The 18,188-nt window shown below is 44.1% G+C and overlaps 1 protein-coding gene across 1 annotated transcript in view; it reads right to left on the bottom strand.

Moving 5' to 3' along the window:
- FANCD2 (FA complementation group D2) overlaps nt 1-18,188 on the bottom strand; it is a 51,640-nt gene that overhangs the window by 15,972 nt on the left and 17,480 nt on the right. The window contains exons 18-30 of the mRNA XM_075433147.1: nt 16,552-16,659; nt 13,339-13,448; nt 12,409-12,469; nt 11,571-11,696; nt 10,173-10,246; nt 9,944-10,084; nt 8,683-8,783; nt 8,272-8,387; nt 7,901-8,009; nt 5,912-6,010; nt 3,121-3,230; nt 1,587-1,733; nt 325-441 (exon numbers count right to left, since the gene is read on the bottom strand). Coding sequence (XP_075289262.1) covers nt 325-441; nt 1,587-1,733; nt 3,121-3,230; nt 5,912-6,010; nt 7,901-8,009; nt 8,272-8,387; nt 8,683-8,783; nt 9,944-10,084; nt 10,173-10,246; nt 11,571-11,696; nt 12,409-12,469; nt 13,339-13,448; nt 16,552-16,659 — 1,419 coding nt within the window. The remainder of the gene's footprint in view (nt 1-324; nt 442-1,586; nt 1,734-3,120; nt 3,231-5,911; nt 6,011-7,900; nt 8,010-8,271; nt 8,388-8,682; nt 8,784-9,943; nt 10,085-10,172; nt 10,247-11,570; nt 11,697-12,408; nt 12,470-13,338; nt 13,449-16,551; nt 16,660-18,188) is intronic.

Below are 18,188 nucleotides of genomic sequence, written 5' to 3' on the forward strand. Positions count from 1 at the left end.
TTGAACAGCAGAGGCAGTGTCCCCAAAGAGGGCTAGGAAAAGGGTCACTTGAGTTTTGAGTCTACAAGGCTTTCCCTCAGTTATATGCCCTTTCCTGAGACATGCAGAGAATCAGATGCTGCAAACACTTCAGCAAGGGAAGCGGTACAGAAGCCTCTTTTGACAGAGCAAGCACTGCTCTGATACACAGTTGGGCGTCAGGACTTCCATTTAACTGTTAGGTAAAAATAATTCCGAAAAACATTTATCTCAGGAAAGGCCTGGAGGCCACTGATGTGCTCGCCTCAGCCTAGGTCTAGCCCCACCGGCTGCTGCTCCACTTGCCTTTGGAAAGGGCACTCTTCTTGAGGAGCCCGGGGTCAGCACATGTTCCAGCTTCCAGCACAGGTCATCCAGAAGGAAGCAAAGTTCAGCAGGCCCCAGCTGCACAACTTCACGAGCCTGCAATGACAAGAACAGTCAATCCCAGAACCCAGCACATAACTGTAGTACCTTGAAGCTCAGGTTCACCCTCTCCATTTCCAGTTATGAATCCTGGCTTAGTTAACCTAACTGGTCCCCTAACAGGGACCAATCTGGTAGATGCTATGGTTTTATGTCTCCCCCACTGCAGGTATGGGGCATTGGTTCTGGTTACTCAAAGCGTGAAGCAGACGTGGTGCTCTGAACATAGCTGAGGCAATGTCAGTAACACTTAACTGCTGAGAGAACTGATTTGTATACACCAACACTGAAAATAAGCTCCTAAGGATAAGAAGAGGTTTAAGCTCAGAGTCAGGAAATTCACCAGTTGAGTAATCAAGAAGTAATTTGAAATAATGCCACACAGCCCAAGAGACTTGTCAAACAGCCTTTCAGTTGGCCTGCGACCTGCACACACAGACAGCATTGTCCTTGGAGTAGGCCAGGCTGTATTCCAGCCTGCCAGGGCCTTTTCACATTTTACTAATCTTACTGTAGCCTGACAAAAGTAGACTCCAGAAGGACTCAGCCTGCCTACAAAAAGCGAACAAAATGAAGCACTTCTGCTTTCCACATCCACAGTAATGCAGTTTTATATAAGCTCCCAGATGATAAACGGGAGTCTGCCCACTGAGGGCACATCCACGACACCAGTCCCACATTTGTGCTGTTTCCCATCTGCTGATGCCTTGAGACACTTGCTTTTCTGCAACATGGGTTTTACTTAAATGTCATAGGTTCTTTTTAATAGACAAGCCACCGCTTGGTGTATTTAACATCCTACAGCTTAGCAATGTTTAATATTAAATCCCCTTTCTTTCCATTAGGTCTATACATGCTATACGGTATCTTTTTTGCCTTATATGCAACATTTGTATTACTCCTTTTTTAATGTTCCTATACTACGTGTCAGCTGCTCTCAGAAAAGTCCTCTATCTCAGTGCCTTGAAATACTTTGGTTTCTTTGGGGGCAAATTCTCCCCTGGTACCTAGCTCACAGCCCTGGACCAACACAGCTTAACATCAATCTTCTTTTCACTTTAATGGAGCCAAAGGGGCCAAGGGCCCCAAGAGAGGCAGTTACACGAAGCCTTATCAGCATGGTTTTATGCTATTCCATTCACCTCTGTATGCATCTCTGTGTCCAAGACAGACTTTGTCAGCAGCCCACAGTGCAGTACAGTGAACACTTCGAGGTCTAACTCTCGGAAGAACGGGCGATAGCTCTGCAGCTGTGCCAGAGGATTTCCTGCCTCTCTCTCAGAAGCAGTCTGAAAAGTAAATGGCAGAATTAAGGTTGCAACCTGCAAGACTCTAAGACTTTCTAGCTCAGATAAAGCTATTTCTTTCACACAGATTTCTATATTTTGTGCCAGGTTGAAAAAAAGGCTATGAAGAATTCATGATAGCTAGCAGAGAGACAAGCACGTAGAATCAGCAGCATTTTCATTTTGGACTGTACAAGTCGCTAAAAATTTTCTAGGAAAAAATAATACTTAGGAAACTGGAATAATCTTTGCTATCTCCTTTCTGTGAATCAGTGGCCATTGTGAAACCCATTCTGGGCTTGGTGAAAGACCAAGTACCATAAGCACCTCAAGATGAAGTTCTTACATATTTGCTCCGCACAACCCTGAGGCAGGAGCCAATGTACATTACACGTGGCTCACAACGGGATTTCTGTATTCTGTCATCTTGGGCAGGGCATGGCATCTAAGGACTAATCTGGGACCGATACTCTAGTTAGGTAAGAAAAATTAGATACATTTCTTCCCAAAACTATTTGAAACTTTGCTTATTCTGTGTAACTTAAGTGACTTTGTTACCATACCTGGCTCAGTTACATATCTGTACAATAGTAGGGAAGTAGGAGCAGCATATTTGCCTGGCTGAAATTGATAAAACATACTCTGAATAACATTTATTAGTAACAGTGGTAGAAGTGGGACCTTGTGGGATGCTTGTAAGATTCCCAGCCCCCAGGATGCTGAGCCCGAAGCTGGGCACGTTTCTGTGGCTTCTCTCTCTTTCAGCCAGCACAGATCTTGCATTCCAGACACGATGACAATACTGTAAGAGCTTGTTCAAAAGAACAAGAAACAAAATCCAGTAATTCATGTGTTGATAGATTTGGGAAGTAGTTCTTGGCATGTGATGAAAATGGATAATTTTAAAGATGCCTTATCACAAATACATTGATCAGATACTTCAAGGAAAATTTACAAAATGAGCACCTGTGACTGACACAGACTAGAACCAGACGGGGATACGATCCTTAGCAGGGTCTGTATTTTCCAGATTCATTTCACAATTTCCGACATCTGTCTAGGAATGGCAGGTTATTGCAGTAATTGGAGAGATGGGATGCTGGCTTAAAATAGAAACCTTCCATAGTCTTAACCAGAGCGTAACTAATATTATTATTGACAATCCCGCACATTCGTGCTGCCCTGACCCACACTGCCTGTTGGAGAGTCGCTGGCCTCTGCAGCAGTTTTCAAAAATTCAGGTGGGAGGCAGATGACAGAAAGCAGAATTGAACCATTAGACAGTGATTAACTTTTGAAATTAACAATCCTTCTCAAAGCTTTTGTTTATGCTTCTATGTCATCTCCCCTAGTCTGTCTTTCTTGCAAGTGCCTGGGAATGTACACCTACCTTCTCCAGCTCAGAGAGCTCAGTATCAGGCTGGTTTCCCTCAGAACTTTCATCTGCTTGAGAACGATCTGCAGAGCAGGCTTTACTGCCATCAGCCTTTTTCTTCCTTCCTTAAAGAGAAAAGCAAATTCAGAAACAAAGGCTACACTGCAGTCAACACTATACAGAACTTGCAGCCAGGGAAACCGCACAGGTTGTGCTTTCATCAGCCCTAAGAAAGCATGGAGCACACACAGGTTATGTGTCATCCGAAGCCAGGATCACGGTCCAAAAGAGAGCCAAATGCACTTGGGGCTCCCCCACAACCAGCTTCTCTTTTACAAAATCACAGTAAGAAATTAAAGCAAGTCTCACTGTTCTTACTGTAGTTTAAACATTATGAACTGATTGCAAAAATGACTGGGACTTCATTTTGAAAAACGCTTGAACCAAAATTTGTTTCTGTATTGAGAAAGGAAGGGGATGTGGAAAAGGAAGATAAGACACAGCTACAGAGGGGACTTGCAGGGATGCCAAGCCAACAGCTGAGTAACTCAGTGATTTCGTTGCAACGGTCTTCACTGCTGACAACGACAGGGAGATTCTCATACTTGACGCACTATGTAGTGGAGAGATCAAAGAAACTACATTCATTTCAAGTAATTGCACAGGATGCTTTAGGCCAGGGCCAGGTGACATTCACACAAGGTCCTCAAAGGAACTAAAAGGTGACATTTCAGAACTGCGGGCCACAGTGCCAGAGGACCGATAGCTTGTCAACATAATGCCTCTTGATAAAAAGGGATCTAATGGGAATCCAGGGACTTAAAGACCAATGAGCCTGTCCTCCATTACTGGGAAAATGGCAGATTTATCTACAATAAAAAAATAAGATCACCGAGCACATGGACATACAGTCTGTTGGGGTAAAGTCAGCAGGGCTTCTGCAAAGGAAAACCTTGCCTCAGTAGCCTGCCAGGGTGTTGGTATCATGTGGATAAAAGGGACGTATCAGCCAGAAGAGATTTAGATTTCCAAAAGGACTTTGACAATGTTTTACACCAGAAACCAATAAGGAACTGAACTGGAATAGTGCTTTCTTGGACTGAAAGCATGTTAGAGGAGAAGCAGCAAAGGGTAGTACTTAATGTGCAATTTTCAGATGGAATCAGCCACTGAGTCCTTCAGGAATCAGTTCTATTCAGCTTCATAAGCAATCTGGAGAAGGGAATGCTCAGGGAAATCCCACGTGAGAAGTCTGGCATGCGCTTTCATCTGCCATTTTCTAACTGCTGTGCTGATGAGCATCAGAGACTTCTGCTTCTGTATCTCTGTGGTCCTTTCTGGGGGCCAAGCCATAGATGAAGTGAAACAATATCAACGAAGCTGCATGTTTTATTGCATTGTCTTTGGAAGAACAGGGTCAGATAGAAGAAAGTCTTCTATGTCATTATAAATAAACCCTCTGAACCAGACTGGAAAGTGAATTTGATATGTTATAGCTCTTCTAAGGGGCTCCTTGTTCCCTCTCCTCTGAGGAATAGTCTTAGATTAGATTCTATGACAGTGCTTGAGCTGATCTAACAGCTCAGGGGTAGTCCTGCTGTTCCTCCTCCTACCCTTCTCCTGTGCCCAGCCACACACGCCTGACACTTGCCTTGCACTGACTCAGGAAGCCTGATCACTGATTAAGCAGAGTTAACTTCTTAAAGCAGTGAAAAAACAACCTGGCAAAAAAGCTACCATGTAGTAGCATGGGGCAGGAAATCATGCAGCTGAGAGCGCAGGGAGAGGTAAGCCTTCCCCTACTTATGATCAGCAAACTTTAATTTGGCTCAGCCACAGCGAGATGCTGCAAGCCTAAAGGAGGAGCAAGGCTGGTGTGACAACTGTACATTCTCAAGGCTGTGAGCCACGGTCACCACATTCACTGATTTTTTTTGTATGCAAGATAAGTTGAGCTCAAGAATCTCATGGTCTGGCTTGGTCTGACTAGTCTGAGCACTTCTGCTCCTTCAAAATAAAGTACCTAAAGCGATGGATCCTCCTCTTGTCTGCAGAACATAGTCCTAACTCTCCTTCTGCCTTAATCACTCTTACGTGACAAGTTCAGTCCCTGCAGAATGGGTTTGGCACAGGAGAAAAGTACTCTCTAATCTGTGGCCTCCTCCAGTTGTTTTCATTGAATGGAATGTGAATTTTTGTCCACTTTGGCTCAAAGGCAGACATGTTCCCAGGAAATGTTAATCTAAACTAGAAATAGAATTAGAGACAGAAAGAACACAGCAAATCTACTTCAGCTTGAAAAACTGCAAGGCGAGTTCTGTTTCTTCTCTGTGGAAGCCAGCAATGGGGAAGGATGAAGGAAGCATTTCCTTGTGCAGTAGAGCCATGACAAGGCTCCCAAGAGATCAGTTAGGTACAACCTAAAGGTCAAGGATTTTGCAAGGCAGCTCAAGCCACAAGGTCAGTATCAGACAATTGCACGAACCCATCAAAGGCAGAACTTACTGCTGCAGAAAATACTTTGGCAGGTAAAAACAGTGAATGAAAGCCTTGGATTTTCACAGTTAAATGCTAAGCATCAGCTTTCCCTAGGAGATAAGACTATCCAACACCTGTTTGAGTAGGATATTTTACATCTCCACTTCAGCTGCAACAGGAGTTGATCACATAAGATTTCAAGCTAGATAGACCTTGCCAGAAATTCTATGCCTTATGCACACACAATTGTTCGCAATGGCTGCAGTACAATATGCCAGTTAAACCCCACATCACATCCCTTTGCTTCAATGTTTTAAGCTTCCTTTACCATTCCTTTTTTTCACTGGACCAACAGCATTAACAGACGGTATGGCCTCCAGAGCTTCAGAATCAAAAGCAGCTGGTGGTGGGACATAGCCAGGGGTTGCTGAAAGAGCCAAAATGTAGAAATTCGGTTAGTTGAGCCGAATGACGAAATACAGGCAAGATACAGATCTAGAGGAAGTACCATACATTTCACTGTCCTGGCAAACATCCCCCTGCTCTTATGCTTAGATGCATCTAGCTCCAATTGGCCTTATCATATGTCCACACTGCACTGGAATTACAGATCTTTGCATTCCTCCAGGAAGGGAGGATAACAAGTGCTCAGCTGTTCTTGGACAGCTGTCCATGTTGGTGAAGCCTAAAGGGCTGTTCTAGCACATCTGAGCCCTTTTTGTGCTGGCCTTTCGTGCTCTTTGAGCAACAGAAAGGTGTTGAGGCTGCACTTTATTTCGGATGAAATTGGTCTTGGTTTACAAACACAGCTCTTAATGGATAGCTTGTGTAAGGGTATGTGGAAGGCGACAGTGTATTCTTCATTATGTTTATCTTATCAAAGATCTTTTCAATGTAACAGGAGATAATAAGTAAAGGGGCAAGCCATAAACAATAACAGACACAAAGCTGGTAGACAAGGGATAATGGAAACAATGCCAAATACCAAAAGTCTCTGGTCTGTAACTGATGGGGCATTAAGAAACTCCAGACATGGCTTTGGGAACGGACACCTGGACTTTGTAACTGATAAGATGGGAGGAATGTGAGGAATGTGAGGACTTGGGGTATTCTGATGGGGGTGGAGGGTAGAACCATGCAAATTAATGAAGGAATGTGCAGGGAAGTGGGGCAGGGATGAATGAAGAGGGGAATGGGCAGAAACAGTGTAAAATGGACTGGCCATGAGTAAAGCATTGCTGGTCAGCAGAACTGTCCGATCAGTACACTTGTCTGACTGAACCCTGTGCCTGATCACCGCAGTCTGTCCTGTTTTCTTTTTAAGTACTTTCTTAACTATTTTTCAGTGTAATTTCACTGTCCTGTGTGCACGCGCATGCTACAAGGACTAAATGCCAACTAGTGGTCATTATACCTGTGTGAGTAAATACTGGGTCAGCAATTACAGTCAGACCACCCTGGGCCTGCAGTGCCAGTAACTGGAGTGAGCGAGCGTCTCAGTGTTAAAGGTGCCATAGTTCTTGAGAGCATCCCTACAGGTCACATAGACTGTGTGTGGAGCCTGTGCCTGTGAGTGTGCGTGTCTGCCTGCTAACAAGCAGCAAGCTGGACTAGCCAGTGAGCAGAGAGCCTGTGGAGCAGACTAAAGGGCCTGGAATCTGGGCAGGCTATTGGGCAAACGGAGGGGCTGTGCCAATACTTGTGGCATCTGCAAATGTTTGTGTACTTGTGACTCTAGAGTGTGTCGCATGTGTGCCTTCCTTAGTGAACTTCAGTCTTAACCAGCTGAAGAGCAGTCCCTCAGCTGTCTGTACTTATGTGCGTCCTATACATTGGTGCTATTGAAGGCAGCACCTTGTCTGTGGCAGTCTGTGTAGCCATATCCATTGGCCTGGGATAGAGACCCCGGCATCTCCACACTAGGCTCCAGCAGCCAGGCAGGAGAAAATCAGTGGCCTAGAGCAGATGGAGGCAGCAGATTCTTACAACATCCCTTAACAGCTTGTTACAACCTGAATACTGGAGAAACACACTGTTTCTTTAGGATAGCAGCCGGTTTACTCCAGTGTCCACCACACTCAGGCAGATTCTGCCAAGTCAGCCTGGGAACAGTCAAAGAGATGTCACGGAGGAGGTGACCGAGAAGGGCAGTTTGGACTCAGACAGATGGAAAACAATAGCTGTCTGTGCATGAACTCTTAGGTCACTGTAAAAACACAGTATGTGTTACCATATACTTCCTCTGTTGATGTTTAAGCCAATCCCTTTAACTTCACAGCTGGTGCAGGCCCAGAACGTACCAATGTTTCATACTCACCTGCCAAGCATTTTCCCAGCACATTCTGCAGCTCTGTGATGTTCTGTAATCGAGTCAAAACTTTTCCCTTCATCTCAGCGTCCTGTTGCTGGCAGAAGGCATTTACAACCTAGAGACACAAACCAAATTCACTGACTTAGGGAGGCTTGTACCCACTGAGCCTCTGACCAAGAAAGCAGAGTTGCTGTTAGCAGCAGGATAAAGGCAACGAAGAGAAGAACACAGAGACATCACCAGGATCTTGCTGGAGAAGTTTTCCAAAAGGCAAGACCCTTCTTCAAAAACAATTGCACCCTTGAAGCCTAAGGTCAGTGTTTGTAAGTGCTGCTCCTCAGTGCCACTCCAGAACCTGCAGACAATGCTCTACTCACCTCACGAAACCAGTTGAGAGCATAGAACAGGAGTGAGCAAAGAAATTCCCGTTCTTGTTTGGATAGAGAGTCCAGCTTCCCTTCAACCTCCAGGTCAGTCAGGTACAGGGGGCAACCTGCGACAGAGCAGGAAGAGAACACGTTGGACTGTGTCTGCTACCCATTCGCTGGTCTTTGAGTGGACAAAGTCTCTTACCAAAGCCTGTATCAATTCCAGTGGCTATCTAGAGTAAGCCTTGTCAGCCACTCCATCCCCAGACAAAGCAATTGTCTCCCCTGCCTCCCTTCCACTTTGTGGGCAACAGAACATCTCAGCCTCCTTCATTAACTGCACAATTCTTCCTACAACTGCAGACCTGGGACAGGAAAAAGTCAGCCAGACAGACGCTATAAAAGGTCCATTTCCCATACCTAATAAGGCATCAATCTCCTCCAGGCTTCCACTGTTTTGTTCTCCAGTGTAGAGCCTCAGCAATCGGAAACACGGTGACAGACATATCGGTGACACTACCCTGGGGGAAAAAAAAAAAAAGAAATAGAGTGGGTCCTATGATTTATACACCTCCAGAATGCTCATCAGTTTTCCATTATGTCCTACGTCCTCCCCATTCCACCTTGCCTATGCCTTCTATTTTGCTTCTTGCAAGTCCCAGCATATTGATCAGAAATGCACCATATGGTTAAAACAAAAAAAATTAAAAATTGGTGATCACCAGTTTTCTGGAAAAGTATATAAGGACAGAAAAACTGCTGTAATGGACAAAAAATGGGGTCAGATTTATTTCTGGTAGAAAGCAAAGTTGAATAATTCAGAAGGAACTATAATAAATTGTGCAAAAGACAGCTGTGAGCAGTGGAGAAACCTTCTTGAATGTTTTGTAGCATGCTGCTGCTCACATTCCAAGTGAGAAAAAGTAAATTTTTTCCACAGAGGAATGTAAAGCAGCTATATTTTAAAGTGATCGTGTCTTTTTTTAAGCACAATTGAAATCTCAACAAAATCTTATGACAATAAATTATGCAGGATATGAAAGTGCCAGTTAAAAAAGCCTTTTATTATTTTAACTTTGATGCCCTACTGTTTAAATGAATGTTTTTATTTCTTACATGCTTCCTCTTCCATCCTCCAAAGACAAACCCCATATTTCTCAGTCAAATTTCACTTGTGGCTGCAGGTTTGTGGTTTTGCTCTGGAGCACAAGTCTACGTTGTCAAAGTACAACTGAAGGTGAGAACCAGTCGTACACTGTTGATGCACACCCAAGTCCTTGGTGACACTCTATTTGAGAATCATCACTCAAAATACTAATTTTGCCACCACAAAGTTGCCTATCCATCTCAATATGGCATTCAATATCACCATAACATGGGAAGAAAGAGTTACTCTTCTGATATAACAGATGGGAACAAGGCAGATGCAACATGACTTAACCCAAGATCACCTGAACAGCCTGAGCCAAAACAGGTTGCCGGTTCCTCACCAGCTTATACCTCTACATCTATCTGAATATGTCCAACAGCAAAAGAAGGAAAAGAACACTGAAAACTTGTAAATTCTCTGACCAGCTCCTTACCAGGCACTTTGGCAGGCAGGGCTGACAGCAGTGTAGTGCACCAAATGAAAACAATTCCTTTAACTGTGGGATGACTGCAAAGGTAAGTGTCAAAGTACCTTTTATTCTGGTTACTCATTCCATCAGTGACCCTGCCAAGCTCGCTCTGTGACACCAAAGGTAAGAGGTTAATAGCAATTGCTCCCTGACTTTCATCTTCATCCAGATTATACAAGGACTTCACTGGAAACAAGAACGAACTGCAAGGAAACACAGACAAGCTCTTGTTGACCACCTCAGTTCTCGGTGACAGAGACATTACAAATACTTAGCCTGGGATTAGCATACCCATCCACTGCAGGGTTGAGATCCACCACAAAGTCACTGGGAAAGTCCTCCACCAAACCCTTCCCAAACTCGTCCTGTAAAGAAAGGAAAAAAACCCTGCTCAGCAAAGGGGCTCAGTGAAGAAAGCTTCAACAGCAGCAGTGGAAAATGGAGAAGACAAGGCCAAGCAAAAGTATCCTGGAACAGTCAGAGCAATGAAGCCCACTGCCTGCAAGGGAGAGCCAAGGCCTGCCTTTAGAGACAAAGCCAGGAAACATTGCTAAGCATGCACAACCAATTTCTTCCTTGCTTTTTGGACATGGGCTTGTCTACAAGTTCTGCAGTGCTGCAGAGAGGCAGAGCAGCCAGCTGGAAGAGGAAAGCAGCCACGGGAAGTTCTCTGTCCTGAGAGCCAATCATCAGAATTAAATGGCTATAAAGTGCTAGCAAAGTTTTATTTCATACATGTCCCACACGCTTACACTGTTAGAAAAAACTAAGGGAGAAGTAAAGTAATAGATGTGACACAGACCAGAGAGACAATGAAAAGACCCCAAAATATCTGCACAAAAGTTGTGAGAACCACCTTAGCTGGCTTTTACATTTCAGTCTTGCAAGGAAAAAGGAGAAACCCTCCTTCCTTTGCTTTTCCTCCTCAGAGTACTCAGCTGGACCTCAGGAGACTGCCATTTCTAGCCCTAAGCACAGAGCATTTAGCATGACTGCCAGCATTTCACAGCTCCCTGGTCACCTTCCCTTGCTCTAACATGCAGTTCCCCCTCTCCGTAACCAGCAGGTGCAAAGAACACTTGTGACACAAAGAGTGTTCAATTCCACAGCAGCCCTCAATGCTCTCCTGGGCCCCACAACAGCTTGCTGCCCTCCTGGCAGGCACAGCACACGTGCAAAGAGTCCCCAGCAAGAAGAAAGAACTGTCCAGTGGCCTTTGCAAACCTCCTCCTGTTACCACAAATACCATGTTATTTACTATATAAATTACTGTGGCTGTTCCAAGTCCTTAGGCATTAGACAGCTTTAACAGTCAGACCAGAAGCCAATTTCAATACCAAGTTTAAAGTTCTTCCAGATTCTACTTTTACATATGGATCTTAAAAGCAGGCTCTGAAGCGTCATTTAATTTCCATTAAAAGGCGTCTCTGTTGTCATGTAAAAGCTCACATAAACGAAGCTGTTAAAGCACAGTGAAGAATCTCCCACATCAAAAAAGCTGAGAGAGCTGAAAGAGGATTTTGTATCTGATCAATCTCTTACAGGAACCTTAAGCATACCTAGAACAAAAAAGAGTTCTCAGACTGGGATGAAATCCTCCAAAAGACTCTGTCTTGCCACTGCCTGAAAAACATCATGTTTCCAAGAATTCATTTAAAGTGATTAAGTTCAAACTACTCTGCAACCTACCAGGAGCTGCAAATCCAAATTCCCCTTCTGCTTCTCAATCAAACTGGCGAGTTCATCGTAGTACAGAGCCAAGACCTCTGGTGTTTGCTCACAGCAGAAGCCCACAAGGTCCAGCAAGGTAGAAAGCTGAAAGGAGAGAGAGCAGTCTGCAGAAATGGGCAAGGTAAATGGATCCAGCTCGAGCTTTTACCTCGAGTCCCTCCCTCTTTTACACTAATTTACTCTGAGGCATATCCAAAGCTTCATCTCTATGGTAACAGCCTGTGGTGACTGGTCTTGCAAAGACCCAGTTTTAAGAAGGAATATGGGTCTTTTAAGGTCCTGGCCCTGCTCCACCATGCAGTAACACAAAGGAGTCTGCTCAGGACCACACTTAGAGTGCCACCCCAGAAGAATGCTCTTCAACACAAATTAAGGAAAAAGGCCGAGGCTGGGACAACCCTGTACAGCAGAAGTACTTTCTCTAGATGGCCTGAAAGGCACCACTGCCAAGCTGAGAGGAAGACGAAGGTTGCCTTTGGTTCACTGAAGCAGATTGTCCTGTTTCTTTCCTTTCTATCTGAAATTACGTCTGAATAGAAGACTTTCACTAGATGGCTGCAGTACTGCTTGTCCTGGACTAGCCATAGGCAAGACCAGCGGGTGCTATCTTAATACAGATCTTTGTTTCTCTGAAACAATTTTTAATAGGTTCTTGGCTCTGCAGTCAACTTACCAGAATCTGAGACCCAGTAAAGCTACACACAATACTACTTCACCTAGGACTGTGTTCCCAGTCATACCTCGTTGCTGACCACGTCCTCCCTCTCTCCCACACTGCCCCATTCTTGGTACTCACCTGCCCATCACGTTCGCTGTTCAGCTCTGGTCTCTCCAATGAATTACCATCTCCTTCGTTTCTGAAAGCAATTGATTACCTTGCTTTTGTTGCAGAACGCTTAAAAGATGGAAAAACCCATCACACACACAAGATTCTCTCTCCAGAAATTGGAGAATTATGCATGAAAAAGATGTTCTTTGGAATTTATTAGGAAAAGACCTGCTGCTGTTTGGGTCCTTCAGAACCAGACTCAATGCCTTCTTCAAGGATATGCTTTTTCTAACCTGTTGAAACCTAAAGCCCTCTAGTCATCCCCACAATGAAGTCCACCAAATCACAGCCTGGAGCTAAGATGGGTTTTTCTCTTCAAGTAATAAACAGCAAGAGCATTTTACTAAGAAGTGGAAAATCAGCAAGCTACATAACGCTTCCCAACACCGAACTCTTATTTTCCAAGTGCTTTAATCTTTGTCACAGATCTTATCAGGAGTTTGCCTGCTTTATGAATTCTGCTCATAAATTATTTATACAGTACATTGGAAACTGTCATGCCAACGCCCAGCACAGCAGTAACAATCTTTCTCCTTACTTCTCTTTTAGATTTCCCTGTATTCAGACATGGAGGATGAATAACCTTAGTGTCAAGAAGATGATCTGCAGTCAGTCCACCACAATGTTCAGATTTTTTTCCAAGCAACAGGTCTTGCTGGTGCTAGTCAAGGCATCCGTGAATAGGCATTAACAAGAAATTCAGGGCACCTTTGAGATTAGCAGCAGGTGAGCAGTATTAAATGGGTTGTAACACCAAATACCCCAGTCTGCAGGAAAGTTTTAACTTCCTGGATTTGACCATGAGCAAGAAGGCAATGCCTCCCTTTCTTTGTCGCACTCTCTGTTTGGTCTGAACTGAAAGCATGTTAAATTCATCTTTGCTACCTTCTCTCTCACCTTTTTAATGCCATGCTGCCTATCATGGTAACAGCACCAATAATCCCCATTTGCTTGTGGTTGGGAACTGTGCTGGAGAGCCATTTCCTGATCACCATGTGCATATCATCCTAAACAGAAAAACACAGACCATGTCACCACAGAGGTACTTGTGCGCATCATTCACAATTCCATTGGAATCTTCACTTAATGTCCTCTGCAAAGGGTGCAGGGGGCTGGTTTATTGGGATTACAGCTTTGCAAAAGGTATGCAGATTCTGTGATTTCCTTTATTATGAAAACACTGGTCACAACTCTAGGAAAGGATGCAAACAGCATTAAAAGCAACTCGCTTTGACTTTGCTCTAATTACTACACAGAACATGTAGTTGGTTCAGGTTTAGTCCATCTAAATTAATAGAAGAATATATTAGAAAAAAAAGCCGATGGTCTTGGAGCCCTTCACACACAAACAGCAGCTGCAGAGCTGCCCTCCAAGACACTGTCAACTTCAGGTGGCTGAGAGATGGAGCAGTTTTTGGTGAAGGTCCAAAGACCACTGCAGGTAACAGCATACCAGACACCTGGGATTAAGCCATTTCTCATGCTGCCTCCCTTTTTCCCCTGGCTATGGGCAAGCGTGCCCTGCACCATTGTAAAGGTTTCTTTGCAGCAGCTCCGTAAGCCCGCGGCAGGTCCCAGTGCAGCACGCTCAACTGCAATAGCTGTGTCAAGCAACTGATCGGCTGCACTTACTCAAAATGGGCACAAAGAGTTTTGAAGATTTCTGGAAGTCTGATGGACCAAGAGTTCTCCTGACACTGAGAACATGAAGTACACTCAGTCATAGAAGTGCGATACTTCAGGAAAGTTGGGACACTAGTCTTCTGGATGAGAAGTCTAATACTCACTGAAGAGATCAAAGACAAAGCACAGAGGGGTGTGTAGCAAATCAGCCACAGGAATCCAAGCTGCATCTGCATGGCTGGCAGAGGAATGCTAATCAAGAAAGCCATCATCCTGAGATTTGAGGACGGAACAGCTGACCAGAGGCTAAAACAGGGCAGATACCAAGTGGTCCAGAAGAGTGTCTTTGACAAAGGGAGAAGTTCTGCCTGATCCCTTAAACTGATAAACGGTAGGTGAAAAAAGACAGAAACCTTAGCTAAGTAGACAATTATGGCAGAGGGCTGCCAAGAGGGTCCTGACCAAACATAAGGGATCGCTCAGCTTCCTGATATCTAAAAGTAGGTATCAGGAAATAATTGATTTCAGAGTAGACACGAAACAATGAATGCACTAAGCAGAAAACCTACTTATTTTAGCCAGCTAGCAACAGTCCTGTTGCTAGCTTCAGCAGAGATCACTGCAGAATAGCAGCATCCCTGTTATGAGAAGCATTCCCAGACCGCGACAGAGCATGTGCGAGAACTCAGAAGCAGCTTCATAAAAGCATTAAAGATCTCACAGGCCACTGAAAAACATTATGGAATCAATCCAGTCCTGGTTGCATTGATTCTTATTAACTCTTCCTACAGGTCCTGCAAAGAAGGAGGTTGGCCCATACAGAGATCCTCAAGGATTGAGAGCTGCACAAAAGCACAAGCTCTGATCAGAGAGGGGTTTTGAGTCAGAAAAGATGAATGCTTGAGTTATCCTACGCAAACTATCAGTGCCAAAAAGATCAATCTGGTAGCAGAGAAAAGGACAGTACATGGTTATGTCTTTTCTTGATCTTCACTAGGCAAGATGCCTCTGGAATGACCTGTGCAGTGCAAGGACAAATGCCTAATCTGCCTGTAGAGATTCTCGTGTCCAAGAGGCATTGGTTTTAGAAGTATAGTTAAGAGAAGGCAAAGAGGAAGTTAGTTCGCAGGATACTGATTTCTTTGGCGATCTACCCCTGCAGTCTTTGGTATCACCAAGGACAGGGTCAAACTGCCAACCTTGGATCCCCACAGTCACAAACTCTCAGCTCAGAATAAATTCTAGAGCTTACACTCCTCTCCTTGCAATTTATGAGGCTGAGAAGCAGATCACTTCCTCCTGACAGCTAGTCCTTCTGGGCTGCAAAGTCACCTTGGGTGTTGCCAAGGTGATTTTCACAAGTCACACAAGACAGACAGACTTGGGGAGGGGAAATCACTGAGGAAAGTAGTTCAGAAAGGAGCTAAACCTGCCATACAGCCAGAAATGTTGCCAGTGAAGAGCTCCATCTTAACAGGGTGACAGGGAAGAAACGACTAAAGACATGCTGTTTTACATGCCACAGACCAATCAGGAAGAGAAGAGGAACAGATTTTCCTTCACAGTCTTAAGCTAGCATGTGCAAACATACCCTATGCAGGGACTCAAAGAAATATAGTCCTAATTTCTGGGAGCTGAGTTTTACGAATGGGAAGATTTTAAACCCATACATCTCCACTGTGAAATAAATGTCTGTGAGATATTTCTTTATCTGATCACTGCCATGCTCAAGGAATCAGAAATCCAAACAAAGGTATCTGATACCACGACTGTTATGCTGCAACTGAGTCACACAAGGTATCCTATGTAAAACGAACACAATTTTACACAGATCAGGTTTGATAGCTTCTCGTGTTTAAACTACAGGCCCAAAAGGTGTGAAGTCTACCACTTCACAGCAGAGTCCTCTGTGCTGTGTAGCTCAGTTGTTCTAACATGAGAGTCTTTGTTGTCTCTGGAGTACAAATGTTAAGCAGCTGAATCGAGATGAACATCTCGGGGAAGAAGCTGAACCATGCTTTCTGAATGCTTCCAAAGGATGGAGAAACAGCACTTGAGAAAGAGGCTGCTGAATTTACACTGTTGCAAGCCTTCAAGGCTCAGCTAGACAAAGCCACAGCCAACCTGATATCATGCTGGTGACAGTCCCACTTTGACTGGGAGGTTAGAGACTGCCATCAGTCCCCTTCCACCAACATTTCCATCAGCTCTACATTTCTCAGATGTGCAAGAGAAGAGGACCTTTCCAGGAAAGATGCGAGGTATGCAGTCACTGTGACGAGTCCTTGCTATACAGGGTAGGAAAGTCTGGAGTCACAAGCTGGCTTGCAGCCCGTTGGAGAGAAGAGTGTTTTAAGCTGCAGAACATCCTGACATCCATCACTGTTCATAGACAAGGCCACTATTTGCACAACAAAACCTCTGGAAGTTAACCTAGGAAAAAGGACCAAGGTACAGCCTGAAATCCTTTTTGTTGTCCCTGCTTACCTGAATATAGCTTCCTTCTTGCCTCTGGCTGAATGCTAGTGTGCTGAGAATGTAGAAGAGCTTCCGGATTTGGCATGGATTCAGTTTCTGTGTAGAGTCTAAAATGGTCTGTAAGAGAAAAGCCACAAACTAGCTCACATATAGCAAGAGTCCCTGTCCATGTTCCAAATAATACCCCAACTGTCAACTCCAGGGAAGCCAATTAACTTTACCTTTTTTGTACAGGCAGGGAAAAAAAAAAACCTACATTCAAATTAAATAAACATAAATGCAGAACTATTGCTCTGCCCTCAATTATTGCACTTCATTTTATCAGAGGCTCAATGGGAAGAACAATCTGGCTACCATAGGCATTTTGGGAGCACTCCAATCCCATCAGTGACAGCTGTTTATATTCTGTCATAGGTTTGGTCGTAGCATTCAAAGTATTTGACAAAATTATAAGCCCTGTAAGAGTCAAGTTGTTAACAATTTAGGGGTGGAATTTTCTGTGCTGGCTGGCATTCTCAGGATATTTCTTCTTCCAGTGCTTCAGTGAAAACAGTCCAGTTGTTTCCCAGAGCCACACTGGCTTTCCTACCACTGAGACGGCATTTTGCTGCCATTATTTTTCTCTTAACTACTGGTCAGCCTCAAGCCAGATTTGAAACAAGGTGTCAAGTTTGACAGGATTAGATAAGCACTTTAGCGTCCCTCAAGAAAATTCACCCTGTTTTAAGATTCGAAAATAGCTGTTTGGGAAGTTGATCTGTGCTAAGATCTGCATGTTCTCTCCGTGCTGGAGAGGCTCCAGCTCAGTGTCAAATATGCCAGGCATCTGCAGCTCTACAGACCTTTTTACAGGTAGCTGGCTAGTGTCTCAACCGCCTTGGAGACGCATGCCAGACATGGTACGCTGCCAGAACAGATTGCATTGCAAATTCTTAAGGCAGATCTTAATGACTTTTTAGCATATTTTAAGCAAGTAATTTAAATTTAACAATCGACCAGCCAAACAGCAAAAAGTATACAGCTTTCCCACAGTGTGTACTTAAACTGCAGAATCCACAAACACCAAGTGGGCATCAAGAGAGTCAGAGGGGTGGGGGTAATACACATATCCATATTCTTCAAGGGCTCTTAAATACACGATGTTCTTAAGCTACAAATCACCACAGAGGGGGGGTGTTTAAGAAAAGTATTGCTACATGCTTGCCTTGCTATTTTGCTCTTCCCTCAGTCTCCACTTTTACTACTTTTGGAAACAGGCAACTGGGCAGGCCTGACCCTGCTTGTCACTCTTAGGAGTTAAGAACACTTTTTTTTCTCCCCATCGAGTACTTTCTTTTTAAATTTTAGGACATAAGTCTTTTCCGATTCCTGCCAGGAGTTTTGCTTTAGGATTCATATACTGGCTAAAGTACTGTCAGTCTTTTAATGTGGTAGAACAGGCAGTGCACAAAGGGGGCAGTTTTTTGCCAAGTATTTGAAATAGCTCATGTTAATAAAGACAGCATTTTCCTTCTGTCATAGGTATTTTCCACACCTGCAATTTAAGCATTCTCTAGTTACAGTGAAGGGTAACTTTTTTCTTTGTGAATCTCAATTTCCTCTGTCAAAAAAAATCATACAGTTCTATCTTACAGCTCACCCCTTCA

Source organism: Opisthocomus hoazin, chromosome 11, assembly GCF_030867145.1.
Source record: "Opisthocomus hoazin isolate bOpiHoa1 chromosome 11, bOpiHoa1.hap1, whole genome shotgun sequence".
Taxonomy (NCBI): domain Eukaryota; kingdom Metazoa; phylum Chordata; class Aves; order Opisthocomiformes; family Opisthocomidae; genus Opisthocomus; species Opisthocomus hoazin.